We start from the raw sequence: 24,828 nt of genomic DNA, 5'->3' as shown, positions 1-24,828 counted from the left end.
AACAATGCATACCCGGTCCTCTCATGAAACCCTTATACGAACAACACACACAATCACACTCACAATGAACAGTCACACTTGAAGCCACAAGTAAATTAAACATGTTCATTACATGAGATTTATCAACGTAATGCCATTTTATATTCATCCCTTGTGTTTCCGCACTTGCATTGCACAAGTAATACTACATAACAGTTAACATGCACACGTCACATAACTTGGAAAAGAAACAATCATCACCAACCTCAAATCAAGCCTTGAAAACTCTAAAAAACTTGAGTTTTGCCATTTTGTAATGCCTTGACTTGTTCTTAGTCTAAAATAATAACAAAATACGACAATCAATGAACAATGGCCTAACATTAGTTGTATTATACTCAAATCCAAAACCCCCAAGTCATTTCCATGATCATCCCACTCAAATCAAAGCTTTCCAACTATTAATTCAAATCAAAATCCTCCCTTAAGTGTATCACCATAGATTTTAAGGCTTAAGAATCAAATTACAAGTTAAGAGAGTATTTAACTTACCTTTATCTAAGAAAATTAGTAGAGAACTGAAGAAAATTGCCCTAAGTTGCCCTTTATTTTCCCAAAAATGAAGTTGCAGATTAATGAGAGGTTCTGGGACTTTTATAATATTAATTCATCATGGCAGACCTGTTATACTGGCCACCAACCTGCTATAGTGTCTCATCCATAACGGTATTCCACCCGTTATAGCGACTTGCATGGAGACAAACTCAGAAATCTTTCCCAAAGTCTCCAATTCGTGACACACCCTCTAATCTTGACGTTCTAAAATAACTCTTTCACGCTGAGTTCGATATCGGGAGTTCTACTCATCTGAATTCACTTCCGAAAATTCCTATGAACCTTTTAACTTTCTAGATAAAAGAAAATCCAACCCATACTTAAACGTTAACCCCGATCCTTTCTCGAATTGCCCTGGACCCCACCTTACTCAGATTTCATCTAAGATTGACTTAGCCTAAACTTTTCAAGTCACTACCCAAAAGAATTCCTTACCTAATTCTTTCACCATTGGTCTACCCATAATGATCATAAGGAATCGTTACAGTTTTACATAATGATGGTTACATAGACTCTGTTGTATGATCGAAGAGTTGACTAGTCAAGAACTTTTATATTCAGAATATGCATGTAGCAGATGTTGAATATTGAAATGGATGTGTGGGTATACCCAGAGAGATAAGATTATAAATGAAGATATTCAAGATAATATGGAAGTGACCTCCATGGTGGACAAGATGAAGGAGGTGAGATTGAAATGATTGGGCATCTAAAGAGGAGATGTATATATGCCCTAGTGAGGAGGTGTGATGAGTTGGATATGATGTGAATTATGAAGGTAAATGTAGGCCAAAGAAGAATTGAGAAAAGTGATTAAGCAAAACATGACACAAATACAACACTCTTAGGATATGACCTTAGATATAAAGATATGTAGGTAGCAAATTGTGGTAGAATGTTGGTAGGTAGTTGAGTGTTATCACACTTTTTGAGGGATTAGACTTGGTAGTAGTCTAGAGCACAAAGTATGTTGTAGTATTAGCCTTATTCATATTTGTTACCATATGACGTTGTTACTATTCCATTATGTATTATTTCTATTGCTTTTCATATTAATTGTCATATTTTCTTTGTTGATGTATTTTCTTATTTTTGTTACAATGAGTTATAGTCCCACATTGGTACAATAATAGATTGGTGGTCTATTTATATGCACTTTGGCAATCTTCCCCTTATGAGTAATTAACTTTTGAGGTTGAGTTAGATCCATGTGTCATATCTATACATGGAATCAGAGCAAGGTCGATCACCCGTTTAGACTCTTGATCGACACTCCAGTTGGGCTTGAGAGTGAGTGTGATGTTAGAGTAAGTTAGTGTCTCACATTGATTAAGAAATGGACTGATGTATGGTGATATGCTTATAGAGACTTGAGCAATTCCCTCCTCATGAGCTAGATAAAGTGTGCATGTACTATATCTGTCCCATATTGTGTTTGTGAGATTCATATTTTGTTACTGTTGTATCATAAACTTTTAGAGAGAAGTATTGAAAACAGTCATGAACTTTACACAAATTATTAATTTTAATCTCCAAACTATTGATAGCCTTAAAAACACCATCTACTTGACCGACTAAACTCAAATACACCCCCGGTTTGCCACATGACAGTGGTCTAAAACTCTTGTAAGAACATGAAGTTTTTAATAAAAAGTCGAAAAGAAGTGTTGAAAACACCCCTAAACTTGACGAGAATTTAAGATTTTATTTTACTCATATTACAAGATTGGAGGTGTATTTAAGTTCAATTAATCAAATTAATAAGTGTTTTTATAAGTGTCAACAATTTAAATATGAAACTAATAATTCACACAAAATTTGAGATATTTTTAATACTTCTGTCCAAGTTTTTTCGAGAATGAACTTGGAAAAAGATTTTTTATTTCTTTTAAGAATAGCGTGAAGGAACACGTGATATTGTTGGATGACACTAGAGGGTCGACGACTTCTTTTTTGTTTTTTTTGTTTTTGTATGCAAAGAATCAAATGCGAATGGAGTCCAACGCAACCAACCAAGGGTCATACACCTCTTTTCTCGTTTCCTTCTTCTTTTCTTCTGGGAAAAAGCCATCATCTGCCCCCTCCCCACCGCAATAGCGCTGCTTGCATTTCTTACCTAATTTATCACAAAAAAAGAAACTTGTACAGTTTTCTATTTGGGAGAGAGAGAAAGAAGATCTTGGTTTACCTAAATCTCTCATGGAACAACTTGTCAACTTCATTATTCGACCCCCAAGGTATGAATTGATAAACCCTTTTCGAGTTGAGCAATTTTTTTGCTAACTGCAATTGCTATGATATGTAAATATGTTTGTTTTTGTTTTTCTGTTTGTAAAGTTTGAATCTTTTTCCCAATTCTGATGTGGGTTAGTTCGAATTTGATGTGCGGGGTTTTCTTTTATGGCAATTGCAGATGTGGGGCTCTTCTTTTTTATGGTTCTATTTATTGTGCTACTTGTTTAGGTTTGTTGATCTTAGGAGTTATTATTTTGTACTTCATGTGCTAAATGGGTAGGTGTAAATCAATGAGTTGTGGATTTCCTTTAAATGTTTGGAAGTTCTGGCAAGGTCATTAGTTTGTCTTTATTTTAGAGTGTGATATTCTTTTGACATTTGAAAATAAAGTGTTCTCATCCAGGAAATGAAAATTCTGCAGTAATTTAGGGAAATTTGCAAAATGTTTGCCTTTCCTCTTTATCTTACATTGGATAGTGCATGTTTTGATTGGAACCCGTAACGGAACTAATGACTGTGTGTGTAAGGTATGTTTCTGTAGTTTGGACTTTGGAGGTGTCTCTTAATATTGCTTTTCTTGAGGGAATCAACTTTAAAAAGCTACATTTCGTGTTTTTTATGAAATGCAAACATGTTGGGTAGGTGATGAGGACTTCATATTTAGTAAATTATATCCATCTCATATAGTGGGAATCCTCTTTTCATTTTACGAAATTTCTTTCTGAAATTTTGTATCTCTTCCACTTGCCAATTTTCTGTAGTTAATTCTGGACGACTTCTGGCCTTAAGAATCTAAAAGAGGAGATATTTCTTAGACTTAGGGTTCTGATTCATCCATGTGGTACACGATAAAACTAACTTTGGAAAGGATATTTCCAGAAATAATCTGGAGAGATTTTTGCTTGTTATGCACTGGGAGTCAGAAAGGCGCTTGAAGCAGCGAGATATCTGTTTCTACGCAAGATAATTGAGGTTACTACCATCAGTTATCTGTCAGAAGCAAAAAGTTTTTTTGATTTCCTTATAACATAATATGTCTTGACAACTTATGCATACCTATATTCTTCTTCCAATCTCTTGAACTATAACAGATGTAAATCTGAAACTAAAGACCCTACTTCCTGTGGATTGCAGGGCTGAGTATGACCCTAAAAATGATCTGCTTGATGAAGAATTCATGCTTAAAGGAAAATGGTACCAAAGGAAGGATCTGGAGGTGAGTACATTGGTAATTAATAGCCCATTGTTTTCAATAAAATTTAGGTCTCTGAATTACTTCAATGTTTTATGTACTCATAAATAGACTCTGTTTCTTTACCCTTGTTCACGCGTGTTCTTCATTTGACTTAGTCTTTGTTAACAACCAAGTAATGAATTGGAGAACTAATATGAGACAGTCGATGTTGGACAACCAGAAACTGATCTAGAAGTATATTTACAACCTATCAAGTAGGTTGAAAGTGTATCACGTGAAGACACATCTAAAATTCTATGGGAGTGAATGAAAATGAACCAAGTAGAGACATCTAATATTCTATGGGAGCAAAAGAAAGAATTATCGTCAGCTAATCAATTCTCAGGCCAATGTGTATTCAAATATAAACTGTTTGTTCATAAGACAACAAATGCAAGCAAAAATAATAGCCGACACTTTTACTTTGTTAATTTGACCAACTGAAAGAAAAATCTGTACGATTATTTTGTAGTATCAATATCTTATGAAATGTGTTAAATCCCTTTGCTCTTTATAATTAGGGTGTAGAAACTTACTTCTTATCTTTCCAGTTCAAAATAATAATAATTTAGGGTGTAGAAACACTGAACATATAAGAGGCATGTTATTCTCTAGCCTCCGCTAGAATGATGTATTGAGAAGCAACAAGACAATTGTTATAAGTAATTCCCATTGAGGAACACGCGTTATGGAGAAAATTCATAGCAGAGAAATGCTGTTTGCAGCTGGGAAATGGAGGATCAACCAAATCATGATGCCAAATTTAACTGTCTTATGGAAACACTTAATGAAGGATTGGGAGACTTCTACTGAAATATCTAGTGTGAAGTGTGTAAGGGGGCAAGAATTAACTTTTGGAAACACAGATTGTCTGATGACTTCCTTATGTGGCGCTCTCCTAATAATCTTCAGCATGTCGTGCCACACGGAGGAAGCACAATATGAGACCTTAGATTCTGAAGAATTTGCTAGAATGGGGAGAAAGAGGAGCTTAATGAACTTTGGTTCAATTTTTAATGTCAAAAAAAAAAAAAAACTTCAATTCAATTTTCTTTGTAAAAATAGAGGAGCTTAATAAACTGTTCAAGTCTTATATACAAGCAAAAGATTTCCCCTACGTAAAGAAATAGTAGGCATAGACTGGACCAATTAGGGGCAAGTTCACAGGTGAAATTTTATTTACTTGTGGCTATTGAGAAGGGATGAAGATACTTCCCTTATTCATCTTTGTGGATCTCCAAAACTCCCTGAAAAGTTTGCTCTTTTTCATGAATAATTGCTTGAGGAGCAATTCTGAGCAGTGAACATAAGGAAAAGAAACATCCTCTGCATAATTTGGTGCTTAATGCATATAGGGACCCATGAGAAGAAGTAAATAATTTGTTACCCCATTGCTCCATAGCATATCGGTTATGGTGTGCCATATGGAACATGTCTTGAGTGGAATAGGTGAGGCCAATAATGCAAAAACTGTCAGAGAACATTAGCAGGATGTAACTGTGGGAGATAGCTCCATTCCTGATCACTAGGACTATATGGAAATAGAGAGTCATAACTCATAAGTGCATTTAAAGAAATGGACCTTGGGCCCAACTCAACCCCGAAAGCCAGATCATGGGGGGAGGATTGCCCAAGACCATGTAACGAGACAAGGACCAATCTCACCAATGAGTTCCCTCCAACAATATTGTCTTTCTACCTTTCTGATGCAACCTGATCTTTGTAATTGGTGTAGATTCCAGTTAGCAATCGCAGAGATTTGCACAATCTATAACTTTTAAAGCATTATCTTAGTGTTGTTCATTTTTCTATAAAATCTACCTTTATCATAAAAATGTCTTTGGATGAAGATTCTCCACCTTTTTGGAAATCTTATATGCAAGATTTTTCTTTTCAATCACTAAAATAACTTATCTTGTAATTTAAGAAGTCACTCCACAAGGTGTTAGATGGATACCTTAGATTGGAAAAAACACTAGAACTTTAGAAGGCAAAGTCGATCTTGCAACTTTGTACGACTGCACTGCCATTTTCGTTATTTGAGTATACTTGTATAGATGATTAGGTGGAGTTTGTAGAAGTTAGAAAGAACTTTAATGTAGAACTCAGTTTTGTCAAATGCTCATTTGAGGCACACTTAAACCTTGAAGCTCAGGGAGGGCTCCTCACGTCGCTTCTATGCTTTAGTTTAGGCTAGGGCCACTAGGCACTAAGGCGTGTGCCTCAGTGCACCTTTATTTTATCTTGAATTGAGTACCTTATTAGTTGTTAAGGAAAACATTATGAATGAATTTGTTACCTTAATGAAGTTCTGTACCAGAATCCTAACATTGTATTAGTACTACAGAGTTGTATGATTCTTTCTTATATTGAAGTCAAGCGAGCCCTCAGTGTATATATGTACATGGTTTTATGACAAGTAGAGTTTCTTAGAAAATCAGCCAACCGTAAGTTAAGTTTAAGAGGGTTTTTTCTTTCAACTGTTTTCTTCTTTTGGCAGTTGAAAGTTTGACATTTATTATGACCACTTTTAGACAAGATCAGACTTTTCTACTTCCCTATAGCCACAATGAAAGAATTATTTTTCTCAAAGAACATTAGGTGACTTTTTCCCATCTGCCTAAGGTTTGGTGAGCAGAGTAACCCGTACCTATGCCAGGTACCTAGTGAACTGGTCGAGGTGCACAAAAACTAGTTCGAATACCACCTTCATAAAAAAAAAGTGAAAGCTTTTTTCCTTAAAATGATTTTTGTAGTCTCTCTACTTATTTGTTATGTAGACTCCGGCGATTTGTGTGGTTACCTAATACAAAAGCAATATGCTTTTACTACTGCTACTGGACCAAGCTCGTGAAATGGACTGCTGTAAGACTTGAGCTCATAACTTTTATAAGGGTTCTATCATGATGAATTGTGTGACTACCATATCGGAGCGTTTAAGATGATGCAGAATTTTTTCTTACTTATTACATACTCGTTAGATCATTGCTAATCTTCTTGAACAGTTTACCTAATGCTTGACTTTCGAGTTTTTATCTAGTCATTTTAGATTTAAGGGCCTTGCTATTTTTGCAGGTTAAAAATAGTAGGGATGATGTTCTTAAATGTAGCCATTATATGCCTCTTATTCGTCCAGAAGGAAAGCCGCTACCTTGTGTGATATACTGTCATGGGAACAGGTTAGTGAAAGTTAAGTAGCACTCTTCCCACTGTGATGCTAGAAAATTACTGTACGTTTCCTCTCATGCAGCAAGTATATGGAGAAGTTTTATTATTTTAATGTGACTCCATTTAAGATATTATTTTTTCACTAAGTTGTTTTGGATGATTCTTTGGCAGCGGGTGTAGAGCAGATGCCAGTGAAGCTGCTATTATATTATTGCCATCAAACATCACTGTTTTCACCCTTGACTTTTCTGGATCTGGACTTTCTGGAGGAGAGCACGTTACGTTGGGGTGGAATGAAGTGAGTAGATGATTATTCTATTTGAGTTCAAGTGAAAAATAATTCTTTGGTTTTCGTACCATTGTTGGCGTTGTTTATGTATTTCTTTTCCTTCTTTTTATTACAAGTCAGGGTTCTTCTCACTTTTCTTTCTCCAATGTTTACAAATATGGTGGAGGCAACATAAAGGGATAATTGAAGTGAATATTATTTTTTTCAAAAAAATATTAGGCTTGATTAGTTGGTTAAAATATGTTCTGCTTTATTTTCTGCTTCTCAAAAAAAAAGTTCTGCTTTATTTTGTACTTGTCTTCCTTCTTTTTTTGTTTGTTGCGTGTTAGTGGATTGAAGTTTGTTGACCCTTTCTTTCAGTGATTATTCATCGTTTGTCCAAATTATAATGCATGTTACTAATAATTTGTTCTAGTTTGTGGATGGTGGAGTTGGAAATCTCTGAAGCAAAAAGAATATAGAATTTGATTGTTTAGCTGAACCTATGTTGTTATGGTGGATGTTATTTCAAATAATGCTCACTGAATGGATGGTGGTGATAAAGCGAGGACTATGGCGTTGAATTCTTATCTTGTATAAACTTCACCTTCTTTTTCCAAGAAAATAAAAAAATGGTCCCTTATGTTTGGGTGTAGGTTCAATGTAGTTCCTTGAATATATTCCTAAGAGTTTTTGGTCCTTTAAGTTTTCCAAAAGTGAGCATTTTGGTCTCCATCAAATACTTAACATATTGTCTTTTAAATATGACGTGAACTGTGAAATGAGAAAACTCACATGTGAGGTGAAATTTCTACTATTTTTGGTCTATTTTCTAGAGTCCGGTGCTGTTTTCTGAGGTGCAACTTCTGCTATTTTTGGTGCCTAGTGCAGTTTTTGTGTGGTGATCCTGGTGGTTAAATCTTTTTTTTCCCCAGTTCCGTTTATATCTTTTTTTTTTATGACAAGAGAAACCCGCAGCCGCTACCCTTTGGGTGCTCACAGGGTAAAACCCCCGCTTCTATGCAATAGCTCGCAAACCACATAGGAGAGGTAACCAACACTAGGCAGTTCCCTTTATATCTAACAAACAATGTTTGTTAAAATATCTAACGGAAACCAAAAGTGCCCTCTTTTGGCAAATTGAAAGGACTTAATCTGCCCAGGAGTATATTTAAGTGACTATTTTGAACCTATCCCAAACACAAAGGACCATATTTGTCGTTACTATTATTATTTTTTCAAATACTTTCCTTCTTTCCCCCTTCTACTCCCTGTTATAAGCAAAAGAAGATGGAGAATATTTTCCCTACATGCTCTTACTTCTTTTCTCTTCACACCCCAAGCTGGGTGGGTGGGATGACTGTGGAGGAGATTGGGGGGGGGGGAGGAGGTGGTATGTTAATTCTGAGCCATGATTTGTGTCAGAATCTTTTACTTCTACTTGGATGCTTTGTTGAGTTACTACTTGTTGCAAACAACTGCCTGCTGCTGTTCCTTCTACTAGTAAGGTTTTTTGACATTTTTTGCCTGTTTCTCAGAAGGACGATCTCAGAGCTGTGGTTGAATATCTGCGGACAGATGGCAATGTTTCTTTGATTGGCTTGTGGGGCCGTTCAATGGGTGCTGTTACTAGGTAATCTAATTTCCTTGCTTTTATGTTGATCATACTGCCTCATGTGCACTGCTTTGCTTTTAGATTCTTTGCAGCAGGGATGGCTATAGATTACAACAGGTGGATGTGGATCATCAGTGTGTTTTTGGTGCTCCAGTGGCAGGAGTTGATGTGCCACTTTTCTTTTGTTTTTTTGAATGGACTACAGAAAAATGTTGCTACTTTTTATTGGATTACGACAGAACATTGTGTTGTGGACATACTAACTTTTGTTTTGATGGTCAAGTGGCCTTATAGCGTCTTAAAAAGGGACTGGTATCTTGTAGCAGACCTTAGGTGAAGGGGTAAATTCGCCAGATTGAGTTGAAGAGAGTATTTAAATTTTTTAATGAGCTGTAGCAGTGAGCTTGGAGTTAGCATCTTGATCTGGCAAGCATAATATCTTATTATGAAGTTAAGGATTAGTGGAAAAGTATCTAGATCCTTACTCATTGAATAACCTGCTGGTCATCTGAATTGTTGAACAACCAGGGAAATATAAGGCTTGGAGTTGCTTTCCTCAATTTTAATTTCTTGAACTAATATGAGACACTGGTGGAATTTCTTATGTTGTAGTAGTACTGGATGTTGCGTATCAGATGGCCCAGAAGGAAAGTGTCACATTTATAGATATCGAACAATTGAAGGCATACCAAATCCACAATAGCGGAGAACATTGTAGTTGTAGTTCTTTGACATCCATAACAGGCCATTCTGGTATATGATTACTTTGACCAGAAGTTTGTGCTCCTAGTATGATGTATTTAAATTCAAAATGTCTTGTTCTATGATGTGGTCAGGTTTAGGGAGCCAAGCCTGTGCGTATAGGTCTTAGCAGTGTTTTCAAAGTTGAAAAGCGCAAACGAGCTCTAAGGTCTGTGGGGACTTTAAGTGCAAAGTGCAAATAAAGCGTGGGCTTTAATGAAAAAAGGCGCAAAGGGAGAAAAAAATACAAATGTATATGTTTAGTCCAAGACTAATAATTATAAACATGAATGACAAATATATGACCAAAGAAATAGAAAAAAATTTATGATAAAGTGAAACATCAATTGTTTAGTGTCACTTCATAAGAGGCCCATTGGCAAGGGAAGGTTTGTCTTAGAACCTTGATGATGACACTGAAGTGCACATAAAGCGAGGCGAAGCGCTCAACACGTTTTGAGCCTCGCTTCAGGGCTTAAGTGCGCCTTTGACAACACTGGGTCTTAGGCATTCACAAACTTAGTCATAGGTGCATTGTGAGTCAAGTTAATGGTTGAGACGTGAAACATGTCAAATCTCCCAAAACATATTTAATTAATGTGTTTTAGGATCACATAATTTGTATTACTAAAACATTTAACATGTCGCAAAACATACTTAAATTCAATATTTTAGGATCAGAAATTTGTATTACAAAACCATTTATCACACCATTCATGTTGCCGTTAGCTGAAGAAAGGTTTGGTTGGCCAAACGTAGTAGTTGTCAACTATAACGGGTGAATAGTCAAAATTGGTCTTGATATGCAAAGTTCTCATTAGATGAGAATTTTATTTTTGATTAGGTATATCTAGAGAAGATGGGATGCTTTGTGCACAAGATTGTCTTCAGTTGGAAAGTGTTAATATTACTTTGGAGAAAGGTTTTCTTTTTCTGGATAGCTAACACATGGGGTAATCAGTTTGTCTTGATATCCGAGTACATGTGCATGCAACCTCTCTACCTCTTTGTTTTCTGTATTATCTATACCTATAACATTGTGCTTCAGTGGCAGCAGTATTGAAGTGACTGACTTAAATATCGATTTTGCAGCCTCATGTACGGTGCTGAGGATCCATCCATTGCTGGAATGGTTTTAGACAGTCCCTTCTCAGATTTGGTTGATTTGATGACGGAACTTGTAGACACTTACAAAATACGGCTGCCCAAGTTCACCGTAAAGTTTTATAGTTGAAATCTCTGTTGCAGATTGAAATTTACTTTGTTCTTTTCTTGGGTTATTCTCAAATTTTCTCTTTGCAACTAAAGGAGTGTGGCCTCCTTTTCTTCTTTCTCCTAATTCATTACTCTTTCTAAACATTCTCCTTTTCTGTTATTTTTAGGTGAAATTTGCAATCCAATATATGCGCAGAGCAGTTTTAAAAAAGGCAAAGTTTGACATAGCTGAGTTGAACACAATTAAGGTATTTCCTTTGGGAAGTTTTTTTACGTATGAGTTTTGATGATATAAGCTTTTTCTTTTTTATGTTTGAAAACGGTCAGCAATTGATAAATGAACAGTGTTTAAGTGAAGATATTGTAGGAAATTTTCCTAACCAGTTTCAGGTTTTCGTGGGGGTGCATTTTCAGAAGTGACAGTTCATTTTATTTTTAGCACAATTTTGTTTACCAACTTTGATCTTTTCTTAACACTAACTTTTATGTAGGTTGCAAAGTCATGCTTTGTTCCTGTTTTACTTGGTCATGGTGTTGATGATGATTTTATACAGCCCCATCATTCAGATCGTGTATTTGATGCTTACATGGTAATTGTCTAATTTATCCCTCCCCCCCTCCGGAGAAAGGGAGTAAAAGGAAAGAAATGGATAATTTTTTTCCTCTGTTCTTTTCTCTACATACCTTATGTGTTTGAATGCATTTCTAATGTTCCTTATTCTTCTTGAAGTAGATGCATCGGTTTAGACCGTTAGTTCCTTTGTATGTTCCTATGTATATTCTATCCGATACACTTGCATTGTCAGTGAAGTTGAATACACTAAAGCAATATGACAATATGTTCTCTCTTGAACATTTGTACTGTATGAAATTGATTTGCAATTTGTTGGACATAAGATTTCAAGCAGTTCTCTTTTGTTTTTGCATTACTTATCCTTGTAAGTGGTATTTATTGCTGTGTTCCCACATATGGCGTATGCCAGTATATCCAATTTTTTTTTTTTTGTTTATTGTACTTTTAATTTTGGCAGGGAGACAAGAATATTATAAAATTTGAGGGTGATCACAACTCTCCGCGCCCACAGTTTTATTTTGATTCTATAAGTATCTTCTTCAACAATGTTTTGCAACCACCAATGGATGAAGCTGGTGCTGCATTCTTTGACATGCCACGAGATTATTTTGGCAAGGTATAGTTCTACCAATATCCATGTCATTGTTGGTTCAAGTGTGAGGAACTGCTGAGTTAGTCTCATAAAACTCACTGGATTTGAATTCTAAATTATTTCCAGGGCAGTTGGAGTACAGTCCATGAACTGGACTATATGGATGATGTCCATGATGGTATTACTCTTCTGTTCTCTTTAATTTGCCGCAGGTGTTTCATTTGCTTCAGTTTCATCTTAGAAAAGGAAAAACAGGGTTTATTCTGAAGTTTCACGCGATACGACTATCGGATGTGATACATGTTTAATTTGTTATCAGTTGCAGCTGCACCAACTAGTAGCACCGAAGATGTAATAAAGCAGGTTCGCTCCAAAAGACCCATGAGTCGGATAGAGGTAACAGAAAAACCTTCCAGTTATTGCTTTGATTATTGGTAAAATAGATTGCATGAGCTCCATCAGATTATGGGAAGATCCGGATTTTTAAGAGGACAAACTCAAGCATTGGAAAAGAAATTTATATGCGGCCACGTTTGCTTGAATTCCTTGTTCAGTTGAAAAGGAGTATGGGTGAAAATGTGTAGTTACCGAATGCTGGAGACACAACTAAATACAGGGAAAAGGATCAATTTGTCCCTTTACTATGCTAAAAGGATCAATTTTACCCTCTGTTGTACTATCTGTACGAAAATACCATTGCCGTTACCTAAATTGTTCAAATATACCCTTCCTCTGTTAGGGTTGTACATGGGGGACACTCAATCCCATGTGGCACTTACATTTTGATGAGGTGGACGCCACGTGGTATACCACCTCAACACTCCAACCCATTTTACCCTCCTTTCTACTTGTTCTTCCACTACTAGCATGAATATGTCTCATTTGTGTGAACTTTATCTACATGAGTATGAGGCCAAGGACGAAAGTCCAACTAACCTGGCTGATGATAGAGGTTAGCTCAATGCCTAGATGTAGATTATCGTACCCAGTACGTATTTTTTCTAAATTATTTCAGTTGGTAATTTGAAAATAATAATAATATGGATTTGAACAAATTAGCTGATTAAGGAAAGAAAGGATTAATCCCAAAACATGGGAGCGATGAGAAAATCCAAAAACCGTTGGGAAGTATACTAATTAGCTATGCAGCTAAACCAAAGTGCAGAATCATTGAGCTGTGGTGAACTTTAGCATCTCTATGAGTAATGAAAAATCAAAGGTATCATCTGTTACAGTGAAAAGTTGAGGGTTAAGAATTTAAGATTGATTTTTCTTGTTTCTGATCAAGTAATGGACAATGAATGATACTACAGATAACAACAACAACAATATCCACAACTAGGTAAGGTGAGGGTAGTGTGTATGTAGATCTTAGCCCTACCTTATGGAGGTAGAGAGGTTGGATAGACCCTCAGGTCAAAATATAGAAAGGTTGTTTCCGATAGACTCTTGGCTCGAAGACAACAATTCAAAGCAGTTTGGAAAGCATGACAAATAATGAGTAAGCATGGAGAACAATAAGGAAGTGAAGAAGCTATGGCAAAAATAAGGAAAGCAAGACAACATTTTGCAAAAGGGACAGTAGTAACAACAAAAGAATATGATAACCTTAGTACAAGGAACAATAGATAATAATAGAAATCGAAGAACAAAATACTAAGAGAATTATACTACTACTATTCGTATTGAAAACTAAGAGAAAGGTTTGTTACTAGTAGGGTTTATGTATAAATCCTAAAGGAACCAACCAAAGGTAGTAATTTGAGCGGAAGAAAAAACAAGAGAGAGATCAATTGAGGAAAAATAGCCAAATGGAGAGATCTTTGTTATTTTAAAGATGTCTCAAACAAGTCGTGGTGATGAACATAGGACTCATATGGGAGGCAGTTAAGGGACCAAAGTGCGACCAACATGTTGAAGCACTCCTTATGATAGCCACACGATTGGATGATATTAATGTCACCATAGCTGATTAAGGAGGAAATATGTTTTTCATACAATGTGTGAGATAAAGGGTAAAATTTGCTTTATGATTATTGTTAGTGCAAGTGGTGCTATTGTGGTGAGTTCATACTTGGTGAAGAAGTTGGAACTTACAATGCATCAAACACACTTTCTTAAAAGCAAAAATGGTTGCATGATTTTGATGAGCTTATGTTGACTAAGCAATGCATTTCTTTCACCATTGTGAGATATTATGATAATGTTTTTTTGTGATGTTATTCCAATGCAAGATTGTCATATCATGCTTGGGCGTCCATGACAATTTAATAGGAATGCAAGTCATGATAGGAGAAAGAATAGATTTTCTCTTGAGCTAAATAGGAGAAGATATACACTTCCGCTTTTAACTCCATCACAAGTTTATGAAGATCATAAACGTTTTGAGGAAACAATGAAATTTTTTGAGAGAAGAATGAAAGGAGTAAGAGAATGCATGTTGACATCCCAAGAGCGAAAAAATGAGAGTATCTACTGTATGAAGAGAATGTGATGTCAAGTGTAAAAAAGGATGAGGAGGATCATAAGATAGAAAAAAGGGAGGGATGATCGTGAGATTGAGAAAGAAAAAGAAGTGAGTTTGATTGAGTGAGGTTATTTTTTATTCTAGCTCTGACATTCTTACTTCTTCTAGTTATTTTAACTCTCTTACTCATGGAAAAGTTTGTATTGAAGAACCATCATAGATGAACTTAATCTTAAAGTGGTCGAAACTACATGCCAAGTGCATGTTAATGAGAAGGATAAAGTTGAAAAAATTATTATGGTGTTGTCCAAGGTAAAACTCATGACAAGAAGTCCAACAAGGCAGTTGTGGATCTAGGGAAAACGAGGTGATGTTGTTCCTTTGCTACCTAAGACAATATAATGAGCTGCTCATGGAGTCCAATAAATGTGCGAGAACTCTCCCTTCAACATTTTCTCTCGAATTATTTATAACAACTTGAATAACATTTTCTGCCCCAATCTTCTCTATAGTGTCTTGAAACAAGGAGACCATTTTGATAGAATCGGTAGACGAATTGCTTGCATCAATAGATTCGAGAAATACACTTCCTTTTGGAAAATTCACCATCACATAGATGATCATTTTTTTTTTGGTTCTTGCCGTCCACTTATTCATCACAATGGAACTTCCAAACTTGTTCGATTCTACACGATCATCCTACACATTTTTTTCTCTCTCTTCCACTTTAGTTAGATAAGGACCTCTTAAGTTCATGAGAAGTGGGGCTTCATTTCAAATTGGTCTACGATCTCATTGAAGGCTCATAAAGTGTTGGTATGATCGACAAAATTGAAGAAGAGACCTGCATTATTCACCCACCATGAAAAAGATGCAACTGTACAATCCCTCAAAATATCCATGGCAACAATCATGTTAACTTTTTAAAAAAAATTGTTTTTCCCTACATTATCTCCTCGGAATAATGTTGTTCATGCTCTTAAAATTGAAACAAACCCGCCCTTAAATGTGTGTGAGGGACACCCTTTCCATCAAATATGTCAAACTTTGGTGGCTTGCACCCCACAGGCATATCAATGTCTGGATGGATGCACAAGTCATCACAATCAAGGCTCTCCGTTCCCTTAGTGACTTGCAAATTGTTAAACGCCTTTCTTAGACCATGAAGTTGGGCGTTTGTCGATGCATCTTCTTTCAATCGAGCATCTTTCTCCATTTCTACATATTGATTGACCTCATGCAGGACATTGACCACAACTGGCATTGTGAAGGTGGGAGCTCCAATGGCATATACACATGGAACAAGTGGCTTGTAAGGAGCGACGATGTGTGCCCCAAATATCTATTGCATTGCCGGGTTGGTAGGTATTACAGGTCTTGAGTAGAAAGGTCAGGAAAATTCTGATTGCTGATGGAGAAGCTGGTGGGACTTGACCATGAGTAAGAGCATGCTGAGTTTGTTTAGGCAGTTTTGGTAAGTTTTTGAGAAATAGATGGGCATCTTGAAAGTTGGGGAAGTGGTAGCCAAAAGTTTGGCCAAGTCTCGCACTTGATGTAATTCCTCCCTTGGGATCTCAAGCTCCTGTGCCATGTGAGCCATTTTCTTGTCATTTTTCTTTGTCAGTCATCTTTCTGTTGAATCAAAGGTTGTATCGTGAGTCAGTTAGTTTGCAAGTCGATACAAATCAATGTTCTTTTGGGGAATAATGATGAACAAAAAGAAATAAAAGGGAAGCATGTTAGTTTGAGAGATGTTGAAAGATGTAACAAATTTGTAACACGTATATATGCCAAGTTGGCGACATTCAAAATGCATCCTAATATGGAGTCTCTTTTTGGTAGAGGTAGGCCTACATTGCAATCTGTTTGATGATAAATGATCCATTTAAACACATTTTGAATTTGGAACAAAACATAACTTTCATTCATCAAAGGCGATTTGGATCTTACAAATGAAGTAGGCGAGTAAAAGCCTAAGAAATGGAAGTACAGGGGTGGCCACAAGGCACACAAAAGGGATAGATCATACATCTCTTTGAGGAAATATGATAAAGTATAAATGGGGAAAGATAATCTAAGGCCATGTTGAAGCATCATTGTCGTCGTCGCAATCACTCATATATCATAGTATGGCCCCGAGTGGTACTTTGGAGACTCCGAGGTTATACTCAAGTGTCGTGTCTATCACTTCATCTCTCGGATCGTAGATGTTGGAACCCGTTTCTGAACCTTCCTTATGGTCTTCTACATATCTTCTTCTAGGTCCTCATTGGGGTCCTCTTCTAGATCTTCTTTTGGGTCCTCTTCAGGATCCTCTTCTGGGTCCTCTTCAAGATCCTCCTCTTCCTCAACCACTTGTATTAAATTGGAACTCTCTGATTGTACATGGGCGTGGTGAGTTCCATGAGAGGAAGTACTTCTCTAACCTTATCGACCCATTTGTTGTTTGCAAACCCTATGATCTCCTCTGCAGTTTTGGTTGAGCCAGATGGCTCACAGTGGTTCGCCATGCGTAATACATTGGCGTGCACCATCTTTCTTCTCCTATGTTCAATGCAATCATGTAATACCATTCTGATTGCAAGTTCCTTGTTCCTTACCCGCGCTACTGGGATTGAGGTAAAACCATCTCCATGTAATGCCATGGTCAACCATAGCAGTATGTATTGGACAACTCCAAATTGTTGCAAAACTCAAAGAGGCGCATATGGTTAAATGCCTCCTAACCCGATCATATGGTTGAATGCCTCCTAACCCGATCAACTTGATAAAATACAAGTGCCGAGTCTTGACAAATGCCAATCCCGCCATCCAAGGATATTTCCACCGGATGGAATCTCCAGTAAGGCTGGTCAAAAACGTGCGCCAATTTTCCTCTCCAGTGGGCACATTCCAATTTCTGAGGCGATTCTCGTGGCTCTGGATCCTGTTATGGGCATCTATGCTGTATACCATTTGTGGATGACATGAGAAAAATGTTCTATTGCCCAGATCTGTAAGAATAGGATGCAGCCTCCAAAGAAGTTATGCCCTCTTGTGCATTGTGATAACGATCGAAATACCTCGGCAAGAATCATATGCACCAAGGAATGTCTTTGCGGCTCTGCGAAGAGGTTCATAAATATCGGTAAAATGTTGATGTCGATAGAATGATATCTCATTGGGAAGACCATGGCTCCCAAGAAGGCCATCACGAAGACCCATGGCCTTATGTATACCTATTGTCTACGGGTGCAAGCGAATTCTTCTCGATGTTCGTCGAACCTTTCCAACGTTACTTGGCTTTTCTGAAGTCAAGGTTGAGAACATTCTGTTGAAGGTTATATGATGTTTTCTTTTATTTTGTAAGAAGAGATTTAGCGGAGAGATCCATGATGCTGAGGGTTTTCGTGATGGAAAAGGAGTGGTCCGAGGCAAGAATACTTAAGGGATAGTTTCTGGTGACAGAAAGGGAAGGGAAGGGGTAGGCATCTACAGGGAGAATTCCAAGGGATAGTGGATGGGGAAAGCAGTGGCAGAGCCATGATTTTAACTAAGGGGAGTCAAAATATAAAGAAGCATACACACGAAAAAGCCGAGAGGATTCAACATATAGTATACATAATTTTTTTTTACCCATCTACAATGTAATTTTCCAGGGGTGTTAATTGACATCCCTTTTTAAGCAAGGTAGCTCCGCCATGGGGGTTAAGGGGGATGAGATAAAAAAGGAGAGATGTTGAGGATAAAAGAGATTATTTATTTATTGTGAGCTGTGCTAACCCCAGTTAATGCATCTGGTTGGATTCAAGTGGTTAGGCTTCTATGTGTGTCCACGTGGTCTTATGAAACCATTCTTCTAGTAAGTCTGTGTTGCATATTTGCAGTCTGTTAAGTTAATGTAATCATTGGTGAGCACAACTTTGCCAAAAGATCAGTTCTTTGGTAATAGTGTATCCTATATTTGATGTCTCATTCTTGTTTATTTAATTCTGTTCAGGTCCCTTCTGATATATCTGCTCAGGATAACCAGACTGCAGACCAGGTAATCCCACAAGTTTCAGATTTATTTTACTATGGAAATTAGACAGCGAAAACTTTCTTAGAATGTTATATTCCTCAAATGCTCTTCCATTTCATCATTCACTTGAAATATCACACTCTAACCGGAATAGTTTGTCTGCTTTTAAGAATTTATGGAAATTTCATGTTTCTTGGCAAGTTGGCCTCCAATAGAATATAATTGATAAAAGACGCCCTTGTTACTTTTCCGCGTCTGAAATGTTAGTATGGCTTGGCAAAAGTAAATTGTGTTGCTGTATAACTAATTCATACTTTTTTTTCTTCTTCAGGAAGAAGGTACTGGAACCTACTCTGCCCCATCGTCTTCAAAAATGATCAGCTTTGAACTTTCCAATGGTGAACCATTTGGTCCCAATGTTCCTGCATCAATAGATGATGATGACTATGTGGAATACCCACTTGATAATATGGCAGATTTTCCAAGTAATGTAGATGAAGAAGAAAGGGTAAGTATGTTGAATTTTACAGAATTGCATCACTTCAGTATTGGCTTCAGTATTCTTTGTATTCTTCTTCAGCTTTGACATTTTGACTGGTGAAAAAAAATCAGATGTTAATGAAAGCAGTACTCGAGTCTTTAAAGGACCTGGAGGTTAAACCTCCTCCTGCTGAACAAGCGTCCTCAGATGCTGTCATAGAACTTCCTCAACCTCTGCAGGACACTAGAGAGGAGTTGTCTACTGCAAAGCAATGTACCCCCTCAAAAGAAATTAGTGCAAGTGCCGTAGTTTTTAATGAGCACGATTCAGACGCCAAAGTCCAAGTTCCAGATACTAAAAAAGTATCAGGAACTCCAGCTAATAGTACTTCATCAGTGAAAGAAGTGGAATGCAATGGAGCTTCTCATCGTGAGAAGTCTGTCAGCAATCAAAGTTCGTCCAGTGTTGACACGGTTGATGGTACTAAAGCTACTGTGACTGTTGTAAAGAACCCAACAAGTAATGTCATGGATGGTTTGTTGCGTCGTTGGGATCTCAACTTCTTCAAGAACAAATAATGGTTTGAAAGATTGACTTTTTACAAAGATACATTTGGAATGGATTACGGGTAGCAGAAAAAGTTATAGTGGTTATACAAATTTGCTGTTTGCTGGATGTACATTTTTGGGGGGAGTAAATATTTGTTCTTTCTGTCAGGAGTGATGAGAAAGTTGGGGTAAGTGGTTGTGGGAATTGAAGGGGGGTTGGGTTCGTTTGGCACTAGTTTACATAGGTCTTCCTTCTTTGTGTACAAGGATTCAGCTATGCATTTACTCCCCTGTGAAGTAATTAGGCCCATTATTTGTTGTAAATTATGGACTGAGCAGAATGTGTTTTGTATATGTACAGGTGATTTGCACAATTTTTCTTGACAAAATTGGAATTGGTAGCGCTGTCAAGTTTTTCTGCTTCTTTTTAAAGTGTTCGTGTATTGTATGCCAAATGGAACAACTTTGAATCATTCAACATGAAACATTGTTTTTACTTTTTGAGGTGTCTGAAATCCTGTCAGTGATGATTTTATTTGTTTGAAGTCTTTTTTCGATTTGCAGGTAAGCAATGCTTATCATAATTTAGAAACAACTATGTTTAAAGTCCATTTTGTTGCAACTTTGGAACAAATTGTTCACAAGTCTTGACGGAACACAAGACTTGCACCTAAATTTCACCAAGGCGCATTTGCTTTAAATTGATCCAAATCAACTCTAAATGATTTCAAATTTGATATCGAACCTCTAATATCAATCCAAACCAATTTCTGCAGTTACATTCAACTCAATTTTTAAAAAATCAATTGGACCGATTTTATCTTGTTTCCACAATCAAGCTCAACATTATTCTTAAAGTTTCTTCAAGCAAATCAATCATAAATAAGCAATGGAGGAGTTGTCGCGAATATCTTTCTTTGCTGATTTTTTAAAAATAGGGACAAAAGTTAAACATCAACTCATAGTTCGGCTCATCACAATCAATCAATCAAGTATGTTCAATCTAATGGAAGTTTGTATTCCTTCAAGCAATAAAGTAGTATTACATTGGAAAACAGGGAAATTATTGTAAAATCACGAAATAATATCTCTTAATGTCTTATGTTACAAGTTCTATACATAAATATTAAATTATAGAAAAAGAATGATCTACCATATATTTCAATATGTACAACATTACTGCCTTCCATTGGTATACATTGTTGATGCAAGAACTGTTGAGGCTTCTATCATTCTTTTTCACCAGCCAACAACTTCATTGCAGTATCCACCAGTGAGTGGATTGTCACGCTGTGTCGATTCATTCCAACTGTTCCTGAGAAAACATTAAAGCTCTCTAGCTCTGATGTTGTTTCTATGATGTACTCGAGCTCCGTCTCCATTCCCAGATTTCCCAACACTTGAATGTTTGTTCTTTTATCCCTCATCATCCAGATTGACAACTCTATGACAAACCTCCTAATTCTTGGAACTTTTATAGATGGATGTTGATGCTTCCTAAGAATCTCAACAAGTTTTGCAGCCAATTCAGATTCTTGAATTTTCGTGCTCTGGAACATGAAGATTGATTCCTCTGGTGTTATAAACTTGAATATATGCGCGCCTAGTCCCATCATTACTTCTTGTAACTTGTGTTCCTCTGTCATGATTGCTTTGAGTACCTGAAATGGTTATAAAGTTATGTTTATTTCTGGTTTGAGAAATTCGATTAAGTAGGAACTGAATGAATAAGTTTTTGTGGTACTTACAGTTGGTCCTGCAGAAGCAAGTTCCCTCAATTCTTCAAAGTAGCCTTCTCCACTGTAGACACACAAGTTTCTCAGGATTCTTGCTGCATTTATTCGAAGCAATGGAACTTCCAATGCTTGGACAAGCTTGCCAGTCACCTTCAGTTTCAATATCCTATGGCAGTTGTTCTTGCTTTCAAGTGCCAGCATAGCTAAGGCTTCTCCTGCTGCAGTTCTTACATGACCATGATGATTTGACATGGCCTCCTTGAGGAAGATATTGCACAATTCCTTAAGGATTCCACCGGTGCCTCCAATTCTCTCTGTTGCATCTTCCTCCAATCCCAAACTTTTCAAGATCTCTATTCCCAATTGTTGTAAAGTAGGGTGTCCCTCTCCATATCTTAATATGTCTCTGATATTGCTAATGGTGAAGACTATTTCTGAAATTTCTTTTCTTAGCTCCTTACCTGTGGCGCCTGCTGTGCTTACAAGCATCTTCACGACCTGGAGAGACCGTTTTAGCGTCAATATCTGTGTTGGTGTGGCTGATTCCTCTCTTAGTAATCTCTCTCCTGCTTGTGTGAACTCTATGATTTTGGGCAGAAGACCTCTAGTATTGCCAATCTTCCCACAGTTGTCGTGGTCGCGAGCAAGTTTCTTCAGAATGAGCAGCCCCAAATGATTGAATGTCCAAAATCCATAGTTCTCATTGTCAAAGATGATCCTCTTTTCACAGATTTCATCACTTGCTCCAGTTGGCATCCTGCTGATTTGAAGAAGTGAAGATATGGACTCCATAGCACCAGGTATCCCCGCAACACGAAGAGAATTTTGCTTTTTACCAGTAATCTTCGATATGATCTCTGCTGCTGATAGCCTCAACTCTTCTTCTTGGATGTCTTTCCAATTCAACATCTCAACCAACCTCTCCATTACTATTATGTCTGTTCCAATCTTCTGAAGGGTGTCATAACAATATCGTGGACTCGTAGCAAATTTTCTTAGGATTTGAGCACCAATAAGCTGTTCATCTGGTGAGCTAGAGGCTAGGAGTTCCATAGCAAATGAAACCATGTCCATCTTAAGACCATCAAATATGCTCCCATTAACACATCTTGAATAAGCATCATAAAAGAACCTCCTAACACAAGTCATACCTGATGGCCCCAATTCACATTCTTTGTTCACCTCCTCCAACAGTCTACAAAAGTTGATCTTCCATTCCCAATATGCTTTTTCCAAGAGAAAAAGCAATGCCTCCGTGAACGCGAGGGAATAGAATATAAGTAGAGCACTTTTCCTGTTCCTCTTATCGGTATCTCCTTTGGCCACTTCACCAAAGTTCCTCAAAACAAGCTTCATCAACGAAAGCACCAAACATGCTGTTGCAGATAATATTTGGAGCCAGTACAACATCTTACTAACATTTCTTGCAATGAACATCCATCGTGCATATGGAAGCAGAGGAACCTCTGAACTAGTCCACATTCGTGTTGGCACCCTCCGCTTATCCCATTTCCCACGAGCTGTCTGTTGTGAATTCCTTCCAATTTCCCTACTGCTTGCCTTTGTAACATCAGAAAAAGGCTTGAAAACTGCTTTTGCAGCCTTGACAATGCTCCTTGTACTTGATTTAATCGCGCGAAAGCTGCTGATCCCCACATCAGCAATAGACCATGTTGCTTGATGCTGCCACTCAAGCTCATGACTCCTGCTAAAGATTCTTGTTCCTTCAATCAACAGAATAGTTGTTATGACCCAAAAGTCTGTTGTGTCTAAAGTGATCGCAAAGCCACCAAGAAGCACAACTGTTGCCCATATGAAACCAAGTGTGCCTAGTCCAGTTGCTGCCTTTTCAAGCACTGCTAGCCTTAGAGCAAAAAGAGTAATCTTTTTCTCCGGTGCACGAACCACTCCCCTTTTCGGAGAAACAGAATTTGATGTACTGCTATTCTTTGTCTCAATTGTACTATGAGGTTCAAAGATAGTTGGAACACCACTTTCTGTTAAACTTAACATCCCATTTATCTCTAAATGAACACTTCCTTCACTCTCTATCGATGATCTACGATCCATTTTTTGATCTCTTTTATTGTGTTGTTGTGTTCAGAAAAAAAAATTAGTTAGAAATATATATAGGGAAAGAGGGGAAAGTGAGCTTAGAGTACACGTTTAAGTTGTGGAAATGAAGAGGAAAGACAAACGTTAAGTTGTGTTTCTTTCCGCTATTATTTCAAGGAAAGTTAGTTTATAAGTTTCTGCTGCTTAAGTTTGTTTGTTTTGGCTGCCCTGCTTTTAAGTTTGCCAACATGCTTTTCCACTTATCGTCGAAAAATTATATTGTATACTTCTAAAAACTCTCAAAGGAAATTCATGACTTCGCTATTGTTGATAGACCGACCCAATTAAGAATATTTTGGAAGTTGGTCGGTCAAGATAGGCACTTCCCCCTTCACCCGAAAAATTCACAAATGGTCGATTTTGAAAAGGAGTTAGTATTTTTGAGTTTTACTTGTAAAATTTAAAACTCCAAGACGCTATTGCTATTTCTACTCCATTCGCTCCTTCTTCGACCTAATTAATATCTCACAAAAATCAATATATGAGGTGAAAGTTTCTAAAATTCCAATAATGGTTATTAATAATAGATACTTCATCCATTTTAATTTATTTGTCTTGCTTTTATTTTTAGTCTGTTTAAAACAGAAAATGTTTTTTTTCTTTTTTACAACTATTTAGTTTTAACTTTTCATATGTCATGTACAAGACCACATAGATTAAAGGATATTTTGATACATGTACATATCTTTAGTTCAAGACCACAAAATTGAAAAGTTCTTAATTTCTTAAATTTAGTGTCGAATCAAAATGAGATAAATAAATTAAAACGAGGGATTACAAGAATAATTGACTAAGACAAAAATAGTAGGAGTAGCTAAAAAATAAAATTCAGAAAGCAACCTTCAACCTTTCCCCCTAATTTTGGCTTATAAAGTAGTTTCCCCTCTATGCAAAAGTATAACAAATTCTTACTCCTTTTTTACCAGATCTTTCTTGTGGAAAGTAGACTTTACAGATATGACAATTCAATAACAACACTAAGGAAGTTTTTTTCTTGGTTTCCCATTCGGTGTCCGAAGCTTACATTGAAGCTCTGACTAAATTTGAATTGCGCACTGTAGGACCCATTTGGAAGTAGCGCTCCAAACAACATATAGGAAGTTAAGTCAATTAAAAAGTAGCTTGAGCCTGCCCATGATGATGTAACAAGTGTAACTTTCTTGGAGAACAAGTTATTGTAAGATGAGAATTAAATTTGTTAGCCATTCTCATTGATGATCCAATACATCATTGTTTTGAAGTATG

General features: G+C 36.9%; 2 protein-coding genes across 2 annotated transcripts; one reads left to right on the top strand and one right to left on the bottom strand.

The window, feature by feature from the left end:
- Positions 1-2,565: 2,565 nt before the first annotated feature.
- On the top strand, positions 2,566-20,233 carry LOC102603324 (uncharacterized). Its single transcript, XM_006339358.2, has 14 exons — positions 2,566-2,831; positions 3,964-4,045; positions 7,139-7,242; positions 7,403-7,529; positions 9,038-9,132; positions 10,948-11,071; positions 11,238-11,318; positions 11,562-11,660; positions 12,102-12,260; positions 12,363-12,414; positions 12,556-12,632; positions 18,683-18,727; positions 19,035-19,211; positions 19,316-20,233. Exons 1-14 carry the CDS (start codon positions 2,794-2,796, stop codon positions 19,760-19,762), a joined length of 1,707 nt encoding a protein of 568 aa, XP_006339420.1. The 5' UTR covers positions 2,566-2,793; the 3' UTR covers positions 19,763-20,233.
- A 565-nt stretch (positions 20,234-20,798) lies between these two features.
- LOC102599535 (uncharacterized) lies at positions 20,799-23,553 on the bottom strand. The gene is made up of 2 exons (XM_006339704.2): positions 21,481-23,553; positions 20,799-21,393 (listed from the first exon to the last, which is right to left on the bottom strand). The coding sequence occupies exons 1-2, from the start codon at positions 23,536-23,538 to the stop codon at positions 20,962-20,964; spliced, it is 2,490 nt and encodes an 829-aa protein (XP_006339766.1). The 5' UTR covers positions 23,539-23,553; the 3' UTR covers positions 20,799-20,961.
- Between the last annotated feature and the right edge of the window lie 1,275 nt (positions 23,554-24,828).

This window comes from Solanum tuberosum, unplaced genomic scaffold, assembly GCF_000226075.1.
Source record: "Solanum tuberosum cultivar DM 1-3 516 R44 unplaced genomic scaffold, SolTub_3.0 scf00010, whole genome shotgun sequence".
In the NCBI taxonomy this organism is placed as follows: Eukaryota; Viridiplantae; Streptophyta; class Magnoliopsida; order Solanales; family Solanaceae; genus Solanum; species Solanum tuberosum.
This window is presented reverse-complemented; position numbering and strand designations above follow the sequence as displayed.